Genomic DNA, 13,572 nt, shown 5'->3' with positions numbered 1-13,572 from the left:
GCTGGGCCTCGGGTAGAGCGGGGCGAAAGGCCTTCTCATACACAGACGCTTTGAGCTTCTGGTCTCTATTCTTTAGGGCTTGGGCCGTCATGGCCTTACAATGCCTGCAGGCTCCGGGGATGTGGCCCTCTCCCAAGCATAGGACACATTTATCATGCCCATCCGACATGGGTATTTTGACCCCGCAATTAGCGCATTGCTTGAAAGAAGCCATAGCGCTGAGAAACGTTACCGGTCCGGGTCAATCCGTGAGATGTCAGACAAGGTTGAAATCGGCAAGCAAAGAGTGGTCAGTCCGTTCCGTGGTCAAATGTCCGTTTTAAGGGCTTTGGTCAGAGATTCAGTACTGAACAACAGCAAGTTCCTCGAGCTGCTAACACGGCGGAATGAAGGAACTGAAGAAGGGCGGACCACCAGGGGCCTTATATACGGGATGGGCGGGGCTACCGCCAAAAAGTTGCAAAGAGACTGCAGAAAGTTACATGACTTTCTGCCCAGAGATTCTAGAAATTTCTGAGTTTGCTGCGCATGCGCAGAAATAACCCATTTGTGTGATTCGCAGAGACCACGAAGAAGAAATATATTGATCTCGATAGTTCTCTGTGTTGAGACATTGCATAGTGTTGGGGGCTGGGAAAGTAAGGTGGAATATTAAGGGTGAGGTTTGGCTTGTGGATGGGGCCCTGCTCAGGGGTTTGGGATGTGGGATAGAAGGTAACGGTTCTTCAACGGTAAGGGGGCTGGTTGCCGTGGTGATGGAGTCCTGGGTGGGGTTTTAAAGGGGGGATTTGTCCCTGTGCCTTCAGATTCTGCAAAGACGTGCTTGCGGGTACGTCTGCTGTGCATCTTACAATAAACTTTCTTGTTTTACAATAAGTTGGTTGTGGATATTAGCCTGAGGTTCCCAAATCTCACATCAACAGAACTGGAAGGTAGAGCCAATGGCTCTGAACGAAGGGGCCGTGCTGCACTTCCATGTTCCATACGGCCAAGGCAACCATTTTGGACCTCCAGCATGCTTGCTCTTCCTCTCTGGTAGCAGCAGAAGCTGACGGGTCAGAGCAAGTGGCAAGCAAGTACTGAAAGGCAACTGCAGCCGTCTGTGGGGCCCAAGAAAGGCACCAGGCCGATGGGATTCAACACACTTTGCCCAGGGCTTTTGTTCTGTGGGAGGAAGGAAACAATGACTTGCGGAGCCCTGGATGAACCAACATTAGGTGAAGTTTTCAGAATGCCCTGCTGACCTGTCCCTCAGCCGACAGCTTCTCTCCCTCTCTCTCTCCAAGCTTATATGCCAGAATAAATAACTATGTACAGGACATAAATAAATACGGCAGGTAGCCAGATATGCCCACCTTGGAAGGCAGGCAAGAAGGAGGCAGCAGGAAAGCAGCTGGGGGAGGGTGGGTGTGACTGGTGTAGCTCACTCCTCTTCCTCACCCCAGCCATGTTCCAAGGGCACGGGGCATCCCACCCACAAGCCCAAGGTTTATCGCTTAGCACTGTGTGGGGCTGCGGCTGCTGTGACCAGTGGGGAGAGGAGGGCAGAGCAGGAAGCAGGGCTGGTGATAGAGAAGAAGAAAGTGTTGAACATGGCAGCAACTGAGCCAGCAAAAACAGCCCTTCCTCTCCCAGAGGTGGGCAAGGCGCTCTTGTGGGTGTCTACCAACAGCGCTTCCATTTAGGGGGCAAGTGTGGACTCACTCCCCTTTCCTCTTGCCCACACTTTTTGTGCCCTGGAGAAAAGGTGGGCCTTCTGACCAGCATGGACAGCAGCCTCCAGACAGAAGGAGGGTCTTGCTCCCAGCACTTTCTCCCTCCCACCACCACAAGCTGGACCTCCCCCTTAACCTTAATCCTTTGTCTGTGCCCCTAATCTTTCTGTGACCCTAATGGCTGAAAGACGGGGAGAGCTGCTGGGAAGGAGCCTGTGTGGCCCTGCCAGGCCAGGCTGCCTGCATCCCTGTATGGCCCACTTAGGGGGGGAAAGCAACTCAGCAAGGGGAAGGGGGAGTCCTTGGCCCACTTGCCGCTGTACTAGCCACCAGTCCTGCTTTAGTCCCGCTTCTCGAGCACAGAGGGCACGTAGACCAGGCTGAGTTCGCTGCCGAAATTGCAGACGATGGCTGCATTCTCCAAGACCAGGATCTGCCGGGCCGGCTGGGCTTCGTTGCTCTTGCCCAGGTAAACTGTTTGCAGCAGGTCCCCGTAGCCAATGTCCCAGAAGGAAACGCAGCCCTGGCCGCCCGTCACCAGCAGGTTGTCAGAGATCACCCCCAGGCTGGCCCCGCAGCCCATGTCCTAAGAAAGGGGAGAGCAAAAGAGAAGGCCTCGGTGAGGGAGGACAGAAGAGAGGGGGGCTGAGCTCTATCGCCTGGTGGCTCAGATTCACAGCACAGGCACACACCACTGATCATCTGTATTGTTTCCCGAGATGTGCAAACTCCCCAAATGCTGGATTGTTAACACTCAGTAACCACGCTCTCCTTATCCACTGTCAAATTAAGCATGACTGAAGATTGTCTGAAGTTGTTATTGTGTGCCTTCAAGTAGTTTCCAACTTATGGTGACCTTATCATGGGGTTATCTTGGCAAGATCTGTTCGGAGGTTTGCCCTTGCCATCCTCTGAGACAGGGAGTGCGACCAACACAAGGTCACCCAGTGAGATTGCATGGCTGAGCCAGGATTCAAACCCGTCTCCAGAGTTGTAGTCTAATGCTGAAACCACTACATCATGCTGGCCTGAAGATTACATCTGTCTAAAAGGAGAGAGGTGCTAGCAAGTCCTTCCTCCTTGTCAGAAGGCTAAAAAGTAAATCCTATAAAACAGAGGGCTGCTCCTGAAAAGAGCTCCATCAGCCCCTGCAGTCAGCCCAATGTCTGACTAGTCTCTCCCATGCCAAGTTCCTCAGCCTTTGAGGCACAAAGAGGTCCAAGTAGGAGAAGAGGAATGGACAAATATTCCAGATCCAGGCCTTACAGAACCTTAGACAGATGCCTGGAAATTTGCCTCAACCGGGCCAAAAGTGGCATGGTAAATTTTCCAAGCAGCACCAACCTTATACTGATGTCACCGAAGTTACTAAGCAATTTTCAAGGGCAACTCCAGATAAAACTGGGGTGATTACTAGCCTGGGAAACCAATTTGTCCAGCCCAAAAGCCCCACCGCCCTGTTTGGCTCCCGCCAGAAGGACCCAGAGTTTTCCCCAATCCTACAGCGGGGCACCTGCTGAATGGAATAGTGCTTGATGCCAGAACTCCGGTCCCAGATGCTGATGACGTCGTCCAAGCCGCTGCTGATCACGCAGGAGGTAGTGCAGGTCAGGGAGGTGACGTCACCACGGTGGGCATACATGTGGCTCACCCGGCTCCCCGTCAGCACGTCCCACAGGCAGATGGCACCGTCCTGGCCCCCGCTTGCTAGCACCATGGTCTGAAAGGCAAAAGGCACCATTCTTAGATCACCCCACACTCTCCTCTCACTAATACCACCACTGAGGGCAGATGACGGAGCTGGGAAATAAGGCTGCAAGCTATTACTCCCCATAATGCCAACAGAGTACCATATATACTCAACTATAACTTGGGGGCAGGTTTTGGGGCCAAAATTATGGATTTTGATATGACCCATGGAGAAGCCAATGGTAAAACTTAGGGGCATGCAACAAAGAATCTAAATGATGAAGCCAAGGAAAACAATGCCAAAGAATCTGCAAAATTCTGGCAGGCATAACTGCTTGGGCTTACCCTTAAGGATGAGAGAGTAGAAGAGGGGCCAGTGCTTCCAGGACAGATTATGCTCCTGCCTTTCACCAGGGAATTTTTTTTTGTAAGAATTAAAGTACAGTGTTCACATTGACCCATGGATGAGTTGATCCAGGTTTTTGGGGTCAATTTTTTGACTAAAATTTCTAGACGTATACGTGACTACAGTAGTTTGTTAAAGATGGATGAAGATGAACCAAGGGAGACATGATTAAGGCACAAGGAAGAGATGGTGGCTGGGGGGGAGATCCCACTGTGTGGAAGGAAATGGGCTCACTTCTACTTACACACACACACACACACACACACACACCAGCTCCAAGTGTTTTCTCTCTCTTCCAAGATGGGATTGCTGGAAATGGAAAGCCACCCTAGTGCAAGAAGATTGGTTTTGTGCCCTCAAGTTCTTTCTGAATCATGGAGACCCTAAGCAGAACCTATCACAGGGTTTCTTAGCAAGATTTGTTCAAAAAAGATTTGCCACCACCTTCCTCTGAGGCTGAGAGAAAGTGGTTCACCTAAGGTGGCCAAGTGGGGATTTGAACTCTGCTCTCCCAGAGTCCTAATCCAACAGGGTTGTCCAAACAACTGGAGGATGAAATACACTGCATTTCAGGATGGCATTATTTCAGTATATAATGCGGATACCTTACTAAGACATAAAAGCAACTGGAGTTGACAGGGCTGAGCTAGCATCCATGTCAAAAGTCAGAATTTTCCTCAGACCCATTTAACCTTAGAAGCTGCATCAGCTGCACTGGTCCAAAACGTCACCCAAACTAAAATGGCCAGAGTGAAGAATCTCCCCTTCCCTGTACTGACTAAAATTAGTTCCAGGTTGTGTAAGTCCCTTCCTCTTCCGTATCCAGAAAGAGGCTTTAACTCTCAGCTGGCCTGTCAGAGCAAACAGCCGGCCAGTGCCTCCTACCTGGTCAATGTAGACGGCTGTGATGGCCCCCGAGTGGCCCTGCAGAGTGAAGAGGCAGCAGGAATCTTCCAGGCGATACACCTGGAGGGAGACAAGAGGCACATTCAAACATACAAATCAATGAAAAGGGGATGGGCGAGAACCTGGACATTCAGGACTGGCTCAGCACAACAGAAAAATAGATTTACTGATTGGTGCAGAAAATTGAATTTTCTGGCTGGAAAGCAAGTTTCCTGCACAGAAAACATGAAACAAAAATTCTACAGAGAAAACACTGCTCATTAAGCAAAACAAAACTCTCCTTGGCCTCTGAGGTTCCCGAGAAGCTTCTGCCTTGTACCTCAAGGGTGGGAATCCACATGCTGCTAGACTGCAAGTACCAGCAGCCCTAGTAAGCACAGCTAACAGTATAAAATGTTGGGAGTTGCAGTCAAGAAACATCTGGAAGGCACTGGTTGTTGTGTGAAAGCACCGAGTCACTCCGGCAAAGGCCTTCCAAGTTGTATGACTGGTTTCTGTGACCCAGACCCACAGGCAAGGCACTTTCCTTCCTCTGTGGGTCCTCTTGAACTACCCACACAGGGCAGTCTGCAGGCTGCTAGACTACAACTCTTACAATCCTTGACTAGCAGCTCGTTTTTAGAGTATTTTGTATAGTTTTTAATTGGTATGGGTAGTTTGTTTACACTGTTTGGGGATATATGTTGTTATAATTGTATCATTTTATGTTGTAAACCGCTATGATCTATGTAGGAATAGCGGTATATAAATACATTTTTATTATTATATATATTATTATTATTGGAAGCTTTACTGGAAGGTGTAGTACATTGACATATGGGGACCGAAAATCAGAAACCAATGCCTCAGCAACCCATTGTGGCCCTCAGCCATCGAATTAGGGCCAGACCCCAAGCAAGAGAGGGTCAATGCCCTACTTGGGAATGGTACCACAGTGTTGGTGTGCACCGGCTTGCCTCATTTCATCAGTGAAAGCAATACCCGCATGCACAGCCTGCCTCGCCTCCTATCTAGCCTTGTTCCTTACTCACTCTGAGGGTATGATCCTGGCTCCCCGTGACAAGCCGCCCTGCCGCAGCCTTCAGGGCCGTGATGGGCTTCTGGTGGGCGCAGGTGACGGTGTGGGTCAGCTGGCACGTCACAACATCATTGCTGCTGTACATGGGGGACGGGGGAAGGCTGTTCCTCCCTGGCGTTCCTGGGGAAAGCAGGAGAGAGGAAGCAGGTGAGAATCTTTCCCAGGTAACACTCTGGCAACTCAGGAGGGGGGGGGGGGTGCTCAGGCTGAACATTCAAATTTTGTCTGGGTTTCCATCTCTGCTTCCAAGACCCATTTCTCATGGACCTAGATTATCATCACTATTAGCAATACCAGCATCATCACCACCACCAAGGGCTGTTGGAGGGCAGAAGAAGAAATGGAGGGAAGAAAATCTGTATTGTTTAAAGATAGAAAGGCACAAGACCAGGGTGAGCAACTGTGACAAAACCAGATGCCAATTTGCTGCCCTGACACCTTCTGTGGATAGCAGAGAAAACCACCACTGACAAAACCTGAAGCTAGATAAGGGCCAGCATTCAGGAAACAACATAAACATGCAGAGTGGATGCCGAGTATGTGGTGCAAAAAATCACAGAACCAGAGAGTTGGAAGAGACCTCAAGGGCCATCCAGTCCAAACCCCTTCTACCATGCAGGAAGACATCATCAAAGTACTCAAGACTCCACCGAGGGAGCATATTCCACTGCCAAACAGCTCTTACTGTCAATAAGTGCTTCCTAACTTTTTCTGTAGTTTGCATCCATTGCTCCATGGTCCACATTCCAGAGCAGCAGAAAACAAGCTCATGATCTTCTTTCAAATATTTAAACAGGGCTATCATGTCACTTCTTAACCTTCTCTTCTCCAGAACTCAGCACTGCACAATGGATGGATTAAGCAGGCAACAGCAGAAGGAAAGAACCATGGATCACCACATTGGTCAACTAGCACATTCAGGACTCAACAACGGAAGTGCCGCTATGCAACTCAAGACACTGAGCAACAACTGCTTGTTCTCCTATCCTGTGCAGTTTCCCCTTTGCCTCCATAGCCATGTGCATTGCATATGGTGGTTCATTGTGCAACTCTAGTGTTTGTCTGGGTGCATTCTACTTGTCACAAAGGCTGCATAGTGCTGCAATGGCATATGTCCACATGTGGTTGTTTTTGCTTTGCTAAAAGCTTATTGAACTGAGGCCATAGCCAAAACCTCTTCTGCTTCTGAGGAATGGATGCTTTTGATGTTAATCGGGAGGCCTGTTACTTATTGAAAAAGGGAAATCATTGCTCTTGGAAGCTCCTTGATGAGACAATTCCCTTTCAGAAAATGAGCAGTCAGGGGGAAGCTGGAAGAATACTGGGGGAAGGGTACAAAACAGTGCCCCTATTCAAGGTGTTATATGATGCTAACAGGGAAAAGAGAAACACAGGGCTGGAGTCTCTCAGGGTAGATGAATCCCCAGACTGACTTCCAGCTCTTCCTGCTTTAGTCATCTGCAAAACAAGGCAGCTGAGCAGAGGACAGTCTGAGCCTGGAAGGCAAAGGTACTCCAGAGCCTTTTTCCAGTGGCATGGGCAGCCCTCTTACCTCGGAATTGGGAATGATCCACAGAGGTGTGCGTCCTTAAGGAATAGAAATCCAGGGAGCCATTCAGACGTGCAGCAACAATCCTGTTGTGAAGCAAAGACCAACATACATGTGCACTTACATTATTTAAACTATTCTGGAACCTACTTCTAAGGATAAAAGCCCTCCCAAAGTAGCCTTGATGTTCAACTGAAAACATCAACAATACCAAATAAATAAATAAATAAAAAAGGGAAGCCAAAAGCCAGGAACGATAGTAAAATATGCAATCTGGTGAAAGCTTAACCCCCAATACCTAAAACATTTCATTTATTTAAAGGACAAAATAAATAATAAATAATAAAACTTTTATTTGTATCCCGCTTTTCTGTAACTAGACAATCAAAGCAGCTCACAACATATTAAAATCCACATTTACAACATTATGTCCCAAATCTCCCCCTTAAAACAGGATTAAACACATTACAATTAAAATTGGAGATTAAAATATCTATTAAAAACACAATAAAAATATAACTAGGACAGAGTGGTGGGCTAATACACGATGTGGGGGACAGTCATTCTGTGGCCGGAAATTTATTCAGGAAAGGCCTGCCAGAAGAGATCCATCTTAACAGCTGGCAATTTGACAGATCTCATCCGTCCGGCTGTTCCATAGTTTGGGAGCAATTGCAGAGAAGGCCCTCTGGGAGGGAGCAGTTAGTCTGGTTTTTAAAGGCTGCAATTGATTCCTCCCAGAGGACCTGAGGGTGAGGCGGATTATATGGGAGGAGGCGATCCCTCAAATAGGTTGGACCCAAGCCATGTAGGGCTTTAAAGGTGATAACCAACACCTTGTACTGTGCTCGGAAACTAATAGGCAGCCAGTGAAGAGATTTTAGAATGGGTGTTATTCGGTCACGCCTAGTTTTTCCAGCAAGCAGCCTGGCTGCCATATTTTGCACTAGTTGAAGTTTCCGGACTAGGCATAAGGGTAGCCCCATGTACAGTGCATTACAGAAATCAAGTCGTGAAGTTACCAGTGAATGTACAACAGTTTCTAGGTCCTTTACTTGCAGGAGCCGGAGCAGATAACAGGCACTCCTGATCGTCGCATTCACTTGGTTTGTCATGTGAAGCGACAGATCTAGGAGCACCCCCAGACTGTGAACACAGTCCTTTGTGGAGAGCGTGACCCCATCTAGGACTGGAGGTTGCAACCCAATTCCTGGTTTGGGGGCCCCTACTGTAAGTACCTCCGTTTTGTCTGGATTCAGCCTGAGTTTGTTTTTGCTCATCCAGCCCATTATCGCTTCAAGACACTGATTGAGGGGAGAAATGCCATCTGTTGTCATAGCTGCTGATCGGGACATGGAGAAATATATTTGGGTGTCATCAGTGTACTGATAACACCGTGCCCCATGTCTGCGAATGATTTCCCCCAGCGGCTTCATATAAATATTGAATAGCATTGGGGACAGTATGGCACCTTGAGGGATGCCACATTTAAGCTCCGTTTTCGAGGAGCGACTGTCCCCAAGCATCTCCCTCTGGAATCTACCCGACAGGAAGGACCAGAACCACTGGAGTGCAGTGCCACCGATTCCTAACTCTCCCAGGCATTCCAAGAGGATGTCATGATCTACTGTATCGAAGGCCGCTGAAAGATCTAGAAGCACCAACAGGGTCATGCTTCCTCTGTCAATGCCTAGACAAAGATCGTCAGCCAGAGCAACCATGGCAGTCTCCACCCCATATCCTGTCCTGAAGCTGGTTTGAAATGGGTCTAGATAATCGGTTTCCTCCAAGATGACTTGGAGTTGAAGGGCGACAGCCCTCTCGATCACCTTGCTCAAAAATGGAAGATTGGATACAGGCCTGTAGTTCTTCATATCCAGGGGGTCCATGGAAGGTTTTTTCAGGAGAGCTCTAACCACCGCCTCCTTCCCTAAGGGATCCATTGATGACCTCTCTAAGAAATGCCATCAAGGAATCATCCTCCTGGACGGCCAGCCATGATGGGCAGGGATCGAGGGGACTTGTCGTCTTCTTCACATTTCCAAGGATCTTGTCCACGTCATCGGTATTCACAAGCTCAAACCGATCCAGTTTAACCTCAACAGCAGGTTCACTGGATACCTCATCAGTCGATTCTGCAGCAATCCCAGCATCCAGATTGACTCTTATCTGAGAGATTTTAGCTGCGAAGTAGTTGTTAAAAGCATCACAGCAGGCAAATAAACCATAAAGTTGGAAGGGGCCTCATGGGCCACTTATTTATTTTCTTCATTTACTTCACTGTGTCCAATCTGCTGCTCAATGCAGGATATCCAGCTAGAGCATCCTCAGCAGGCAGCTGTCCAGCCTCCATCCAGAGGAGGAGACCCCACCACCTCTCTAGGCAATCGGTTCCATTGCCAAGCCACTCTTACCATCAAGAAGTTCCTTCTAATGTCCAATTCATATCTACCTTCCTGTAACTTCAAACCATTAGACCCAGTCCTACCCTCTGAGGCAGCAGAGAACAAACCTGCCCTCTCTGTGACAGCTATTGAGATATTTCAAGAGGGCAACCATGTCCCCCTCAGCCCTCTCTTCATCAGCTGAACATGCCCAGCTCACCTATTTTGTTCTCCATACCTCTTCTTGTCTTCCTTGCCCTTCTCTGAAACTGTTCCAGCTTGTTTATATCCTTGTTACAAGTGAGGTGCCCAGGCCTTCCAGAGAAGATCTGACTCTTTGTCTTGGAGACTATGGTTCCATCAATACAGGCTACAATATTATTTGCCTTCTTTGCTGCAGCAGCATCACGCTACTGAGTCCCCTTCAACTTATGTTCCGCATGCGGCCCAGCCAGCATCATGCCCCCTCAACAAAGCAAAGAATAGAATCCAGCCCCCCCCCCCCCGGCCCAGTCCCTCTCTGTTGTGGAGAACCCACCACGCTATTAGCAAGTGGTGAATAGAGGGGGGGTCTGTGGAAACAGGGCAGGCCAAACAGCAAACGTAGAAGGAACAGCTCCCAGAGAATACACAGGCACATTGAGGTGGCAAGGCTGAGGGGTCACCAAGCAGAGCTGTAGAAGCCCTGGAGGAAAAGTGAGTCTCTTGCTTGCCCTCCTCTGAGGTTAGCAGCCAGAAGGAGCCTTTGGGAGCAGCAGGCAAGTTGGTTAGTCAGACCAGGCAGAGCCTCTCCCTAAAACTGCCACTGGTCTAGGCACTGACTCACTGCAAGAGGAAGCAGACTCCTTACCTGCTGTTCAGAAAGACCAGAGAGGTGATGCCGGACTGGCCTTCCTCATTACTGCAACGCAGCGTGCCCTCAATGGCATCCCACACCTGTAAGGCAAGAGAGGGGAGGATGCCGTGACATCTGACCCTTCAAAAACAAGGAGCTCCTACATCTCTCTCCTCCTCATCCTGCCTCCAGCTGAGACACAAATGGCCCCATGACCTTTCAGAGAGGTTTCTTCACCCTGCAGACACACATACAGAGTGCCTAGCTTCAAAACAGATGGCAGCAGAACCATTCTAGCCCAGAGAGAAGCAGCTTCCTACTGTATGTACAGCCAAACTACTGGCTCTGGGCAGCCAGCATGGGGTCACTCCTAAGGCCTCAAGTGGAAGGAGCTGACCATTCCTCACCTCGTCCCTTCAACACCTTTTCAATCACATACAACAGTGGTGGGAAACTGCCATGGGGGCTACATTTTCCCGCATGAGCTTGCCTGGGTCTTGAGATTTGGGGCAAGGCTCTCTCCCTGTTTCGCCACCCTCATGGCCACATCGGGTGGGAACACGAGGACAGGGCCTTCTCTGTGGCTGCTCCCATGCTCTGGAGCTCCCTTCCTAGAGAAATTGGGCTGGCACTCTTCTTGCTATCCTATCATAGGCAGCTAGAAATATTTTTGTTTCAGTAGGCCATTGAAAACCTACTGCCCATATTACATGATCATTTTTCTTTTTTAGAAGACAGATTTTTAACTCGTTTATTAATTCCATGGATAGTTTTATGTATTTAATTTTCGTACAAAGTACATTTCCCCCCAGCAGCATCTGTTTTTAACTTTTATAAGCTGCCTTGCATCCTGAATTGGGGAAAGAGCAGGAGGTAAACAAAAATAATGGAAACAATACTACTAATAAAATCCATCCTCATATTTTCTTTTTTTAAAAAAACTTCCTTAAAGAGGCCTTCCTACCCTTCATAGGAAAGATAAGGGCAATCTTTCCATGTTTTGGGGCTTCCTTCAGGACTAGAGCATACCTTATTTTATTTTAATTATTTTTTTGCACCAGGAAGCAACCAGAAGTCAATTTTTAGGTTATTTTCTGGTTTAAAAAGGGCCTCTCCTGTACTTAAAACATTTCTGGGAAGGGGGACTTTTCCCCCCTTCATTGGGGGGGAAATCAAATAATTTTTTTTTAATTCCAGGAGTGCTTTGGAGGGGCCAAACGTGTCCCTAAGGTTGCCCTTTGCCCACCCTTGACATGCCAGGACGGGGCTTGGGGCTAGTGACTGACCACAGATTGGGTCTTTTGCTTGTGCTCTCCCCCAGGAGGCAGATATGGAGTGTTTTGCAGAGGAGCTTCTTTTCAGGAGGGACTTATACCTTGGACGGCTTCTGGTTGGTGGGGGACAGGCACCTCAAGAACCTGAGCAGCCCTAGTTGTGGGATCCAAATTGCAAAAGAGCTTTCCTCAAACCTCAAGCACTCACTCAGGAGCAAAGAGCAGGAGGAAATGCTTCCATACCCCAAAAGGCCTCTCCCTCAAATCCATCCCTGGCCACCCTCCAGAGAGGTCCTTATCCTTACCTCTAGCTTCCCGTTGCTCCGGCCAGCCACAATGAGGTTCCCCTGCAGCTCCAGGCTCCAGATGGAGCTTTCAAAGTCCCCTCCCCAAGAAGGGAGGGACGGGGCCTTATCCATCCCCATGCAGGACTCTTCACCCAGGCTGCTCCGGCGGGCCCCACAGTCTCCCTCCTCACCCCTGCAGCCTGGGGTCCTGCCTCCACTGGCCTGGCTGAAGGCCACCTGCCCATGTGGAGCAGAGAAGCCCAAAAAGTTCACAGAGTTTGAGGTGCTCTGCTCCTCGTAGACCTTCTCCACCAGGCTGCAAAAGTCGTAGCCCGCCTCCTTCTGCCGGCCGCAGATGGCACGGTGGCGGGGCTCTGGGCTGATTGCCTTAGCCTGCTCCAAGAAGTTTGTATCAATGAGGGAGGTGAGGTCTGGCTGATCGATGAACAGAGGGGGTTGTGGGGGGCTCCGAGCCCTCTTGAAAGGGCGGCTGCCTTCAAAAGGGTCGTCCAGGCAGCCTTTGCCTTCGGGGCTGTGATCCCAACAGTCCTGGTAATCAAAGATGCCACTGTGGTCTCGGCGCAACCTGAAATGCAATGGCAGTCCACTTATGATCAGTTTCACAGTCTGCCAAGGGTTACTGACAGGAATATGGGACCATCAGTGATTAAACTGTTGTTCAAGAATCTAGGAATGTGAGGAATCTGTGAAGCAGTGTTGCTTTATATAACTGCACTTTTGTGACACTATTGATGGCAATTTCATTCAGATGTTTTGCCAGTCTGTTCGGAGTTGCTTCCAGAGTACCTATAAATGCTGAACCACACTGAGTTTCTTTTACAAACATCTCTGTTTGTAGGTTTCAGTACATCAAAATCTTATCACTCTCTTTGTCTTCAATAAGAAGCACTTGTGGTACAGTGGTTAAATGGGTGTACTGCAGCCACAGAGTTGTGAGTTCGATCCCAGGCAGGGCTCCAGGATCCACTCAAGCCTTGCATCCTTCAGAAAGTCGCTAAAATGAGTACCCAGCTTGCTGGGGGCAATTAGCTTGCACATTGTAAACCATTTAGGAAATGCTTGAGTGCACTGATGAGCAGTATAGAATTGTACTTGCTATTGCTACTTGCTATTCTGCATTCTCCCAGGCTTGCCACATGTATCCAGCAAGCTTTCTTTTCATCAGCTACATTTATAACTGCCTTATTACATTCTAATTGTCAGCCAGTTTGAATCTTAAAGTCCCATAGGAATTATCATCATCATTGTTGTCATCACTTCTGCCACCATCACCATCATTTATAACCTGCCGCCCCCCCAAAAAAAAACTGGGACTCAAAGTGGCTTACAAATTAAAATAAGCACAATGTAGAAAAAACAGGCAAAACAACCATTCACCATTAAAATGAATTAAGCGATTAACAACAATAAAAGCAGTTTAACATTTAC

General features: G+C 48.6%; 1 protein-coding gene across 5 annotated transcripts in view; it reads right to left on the bottom strand.

Annotated features, from left to right (window-relative positions):
* Positions 1–467: 467 nt before the first annotated feature.
* Positions 468–13,572, bottom strand: part of SCAP (SREBF chaperone) — a 68,310-nt gene continuing 55,205 nt past the window's right edge. For all 5 annotated transcript variants that reach the window (XM_089533834.1, XM_089533838.1, XM_089533836.1 and 2 more), the window contains 7 exons: positions 12,142–12,709; positions 10,578–10,663; positions 7,347–7,429; positions 5,748–5,914; positions 4,696–4,776; positions 3,229–3,435; positions 468–2,301 (listed from right to left, as the gene is read on the bottom strand). In XM_089533834.1, coding sequence (XP_089389960.1) covers positions 2,056–2,301; positions 3,229–3,435; positions 4,696–4,776; positions 5,748–5,914; positions 7,347–7,429; positions 10,578–10,663; positions 12,142–12,709 — 1,438 coding nt within the window. In that variant the 3' untranslated portion in view covers positions 468–2,055. The remainder of the gene's footprint in view (positions 2,302–3,228; positions 3,436–4,695; positions 4,777–5,747; positions 5,915–7,346; positions 7,430–10,577; positions 10,664–12,141; positions 12,710–13,572) is intronic.

The sequence above is a fragment of the Sceloporus occidentalis genome, unplaced genomic scaffold (assembly GCF_023333645.1).
Source record: "Sceloporus occidentalis isolate IW3139 unplaced genomic scaffold, rSceOcc1.0.p SCAF_7, whole genome shotgun sequence".
Classification (NCBI taxonomy): Eukaryota; Metazoa; Chordata; class Lepidosauria; order Squamata; family Phrynosomatidae; genus Sceloporus; species Sceloporus occidentalis.
Note: the sequence above shows the minus strand (reverse complement) of the source record. Positions and strands in the feature narration are given on the sequence as shown.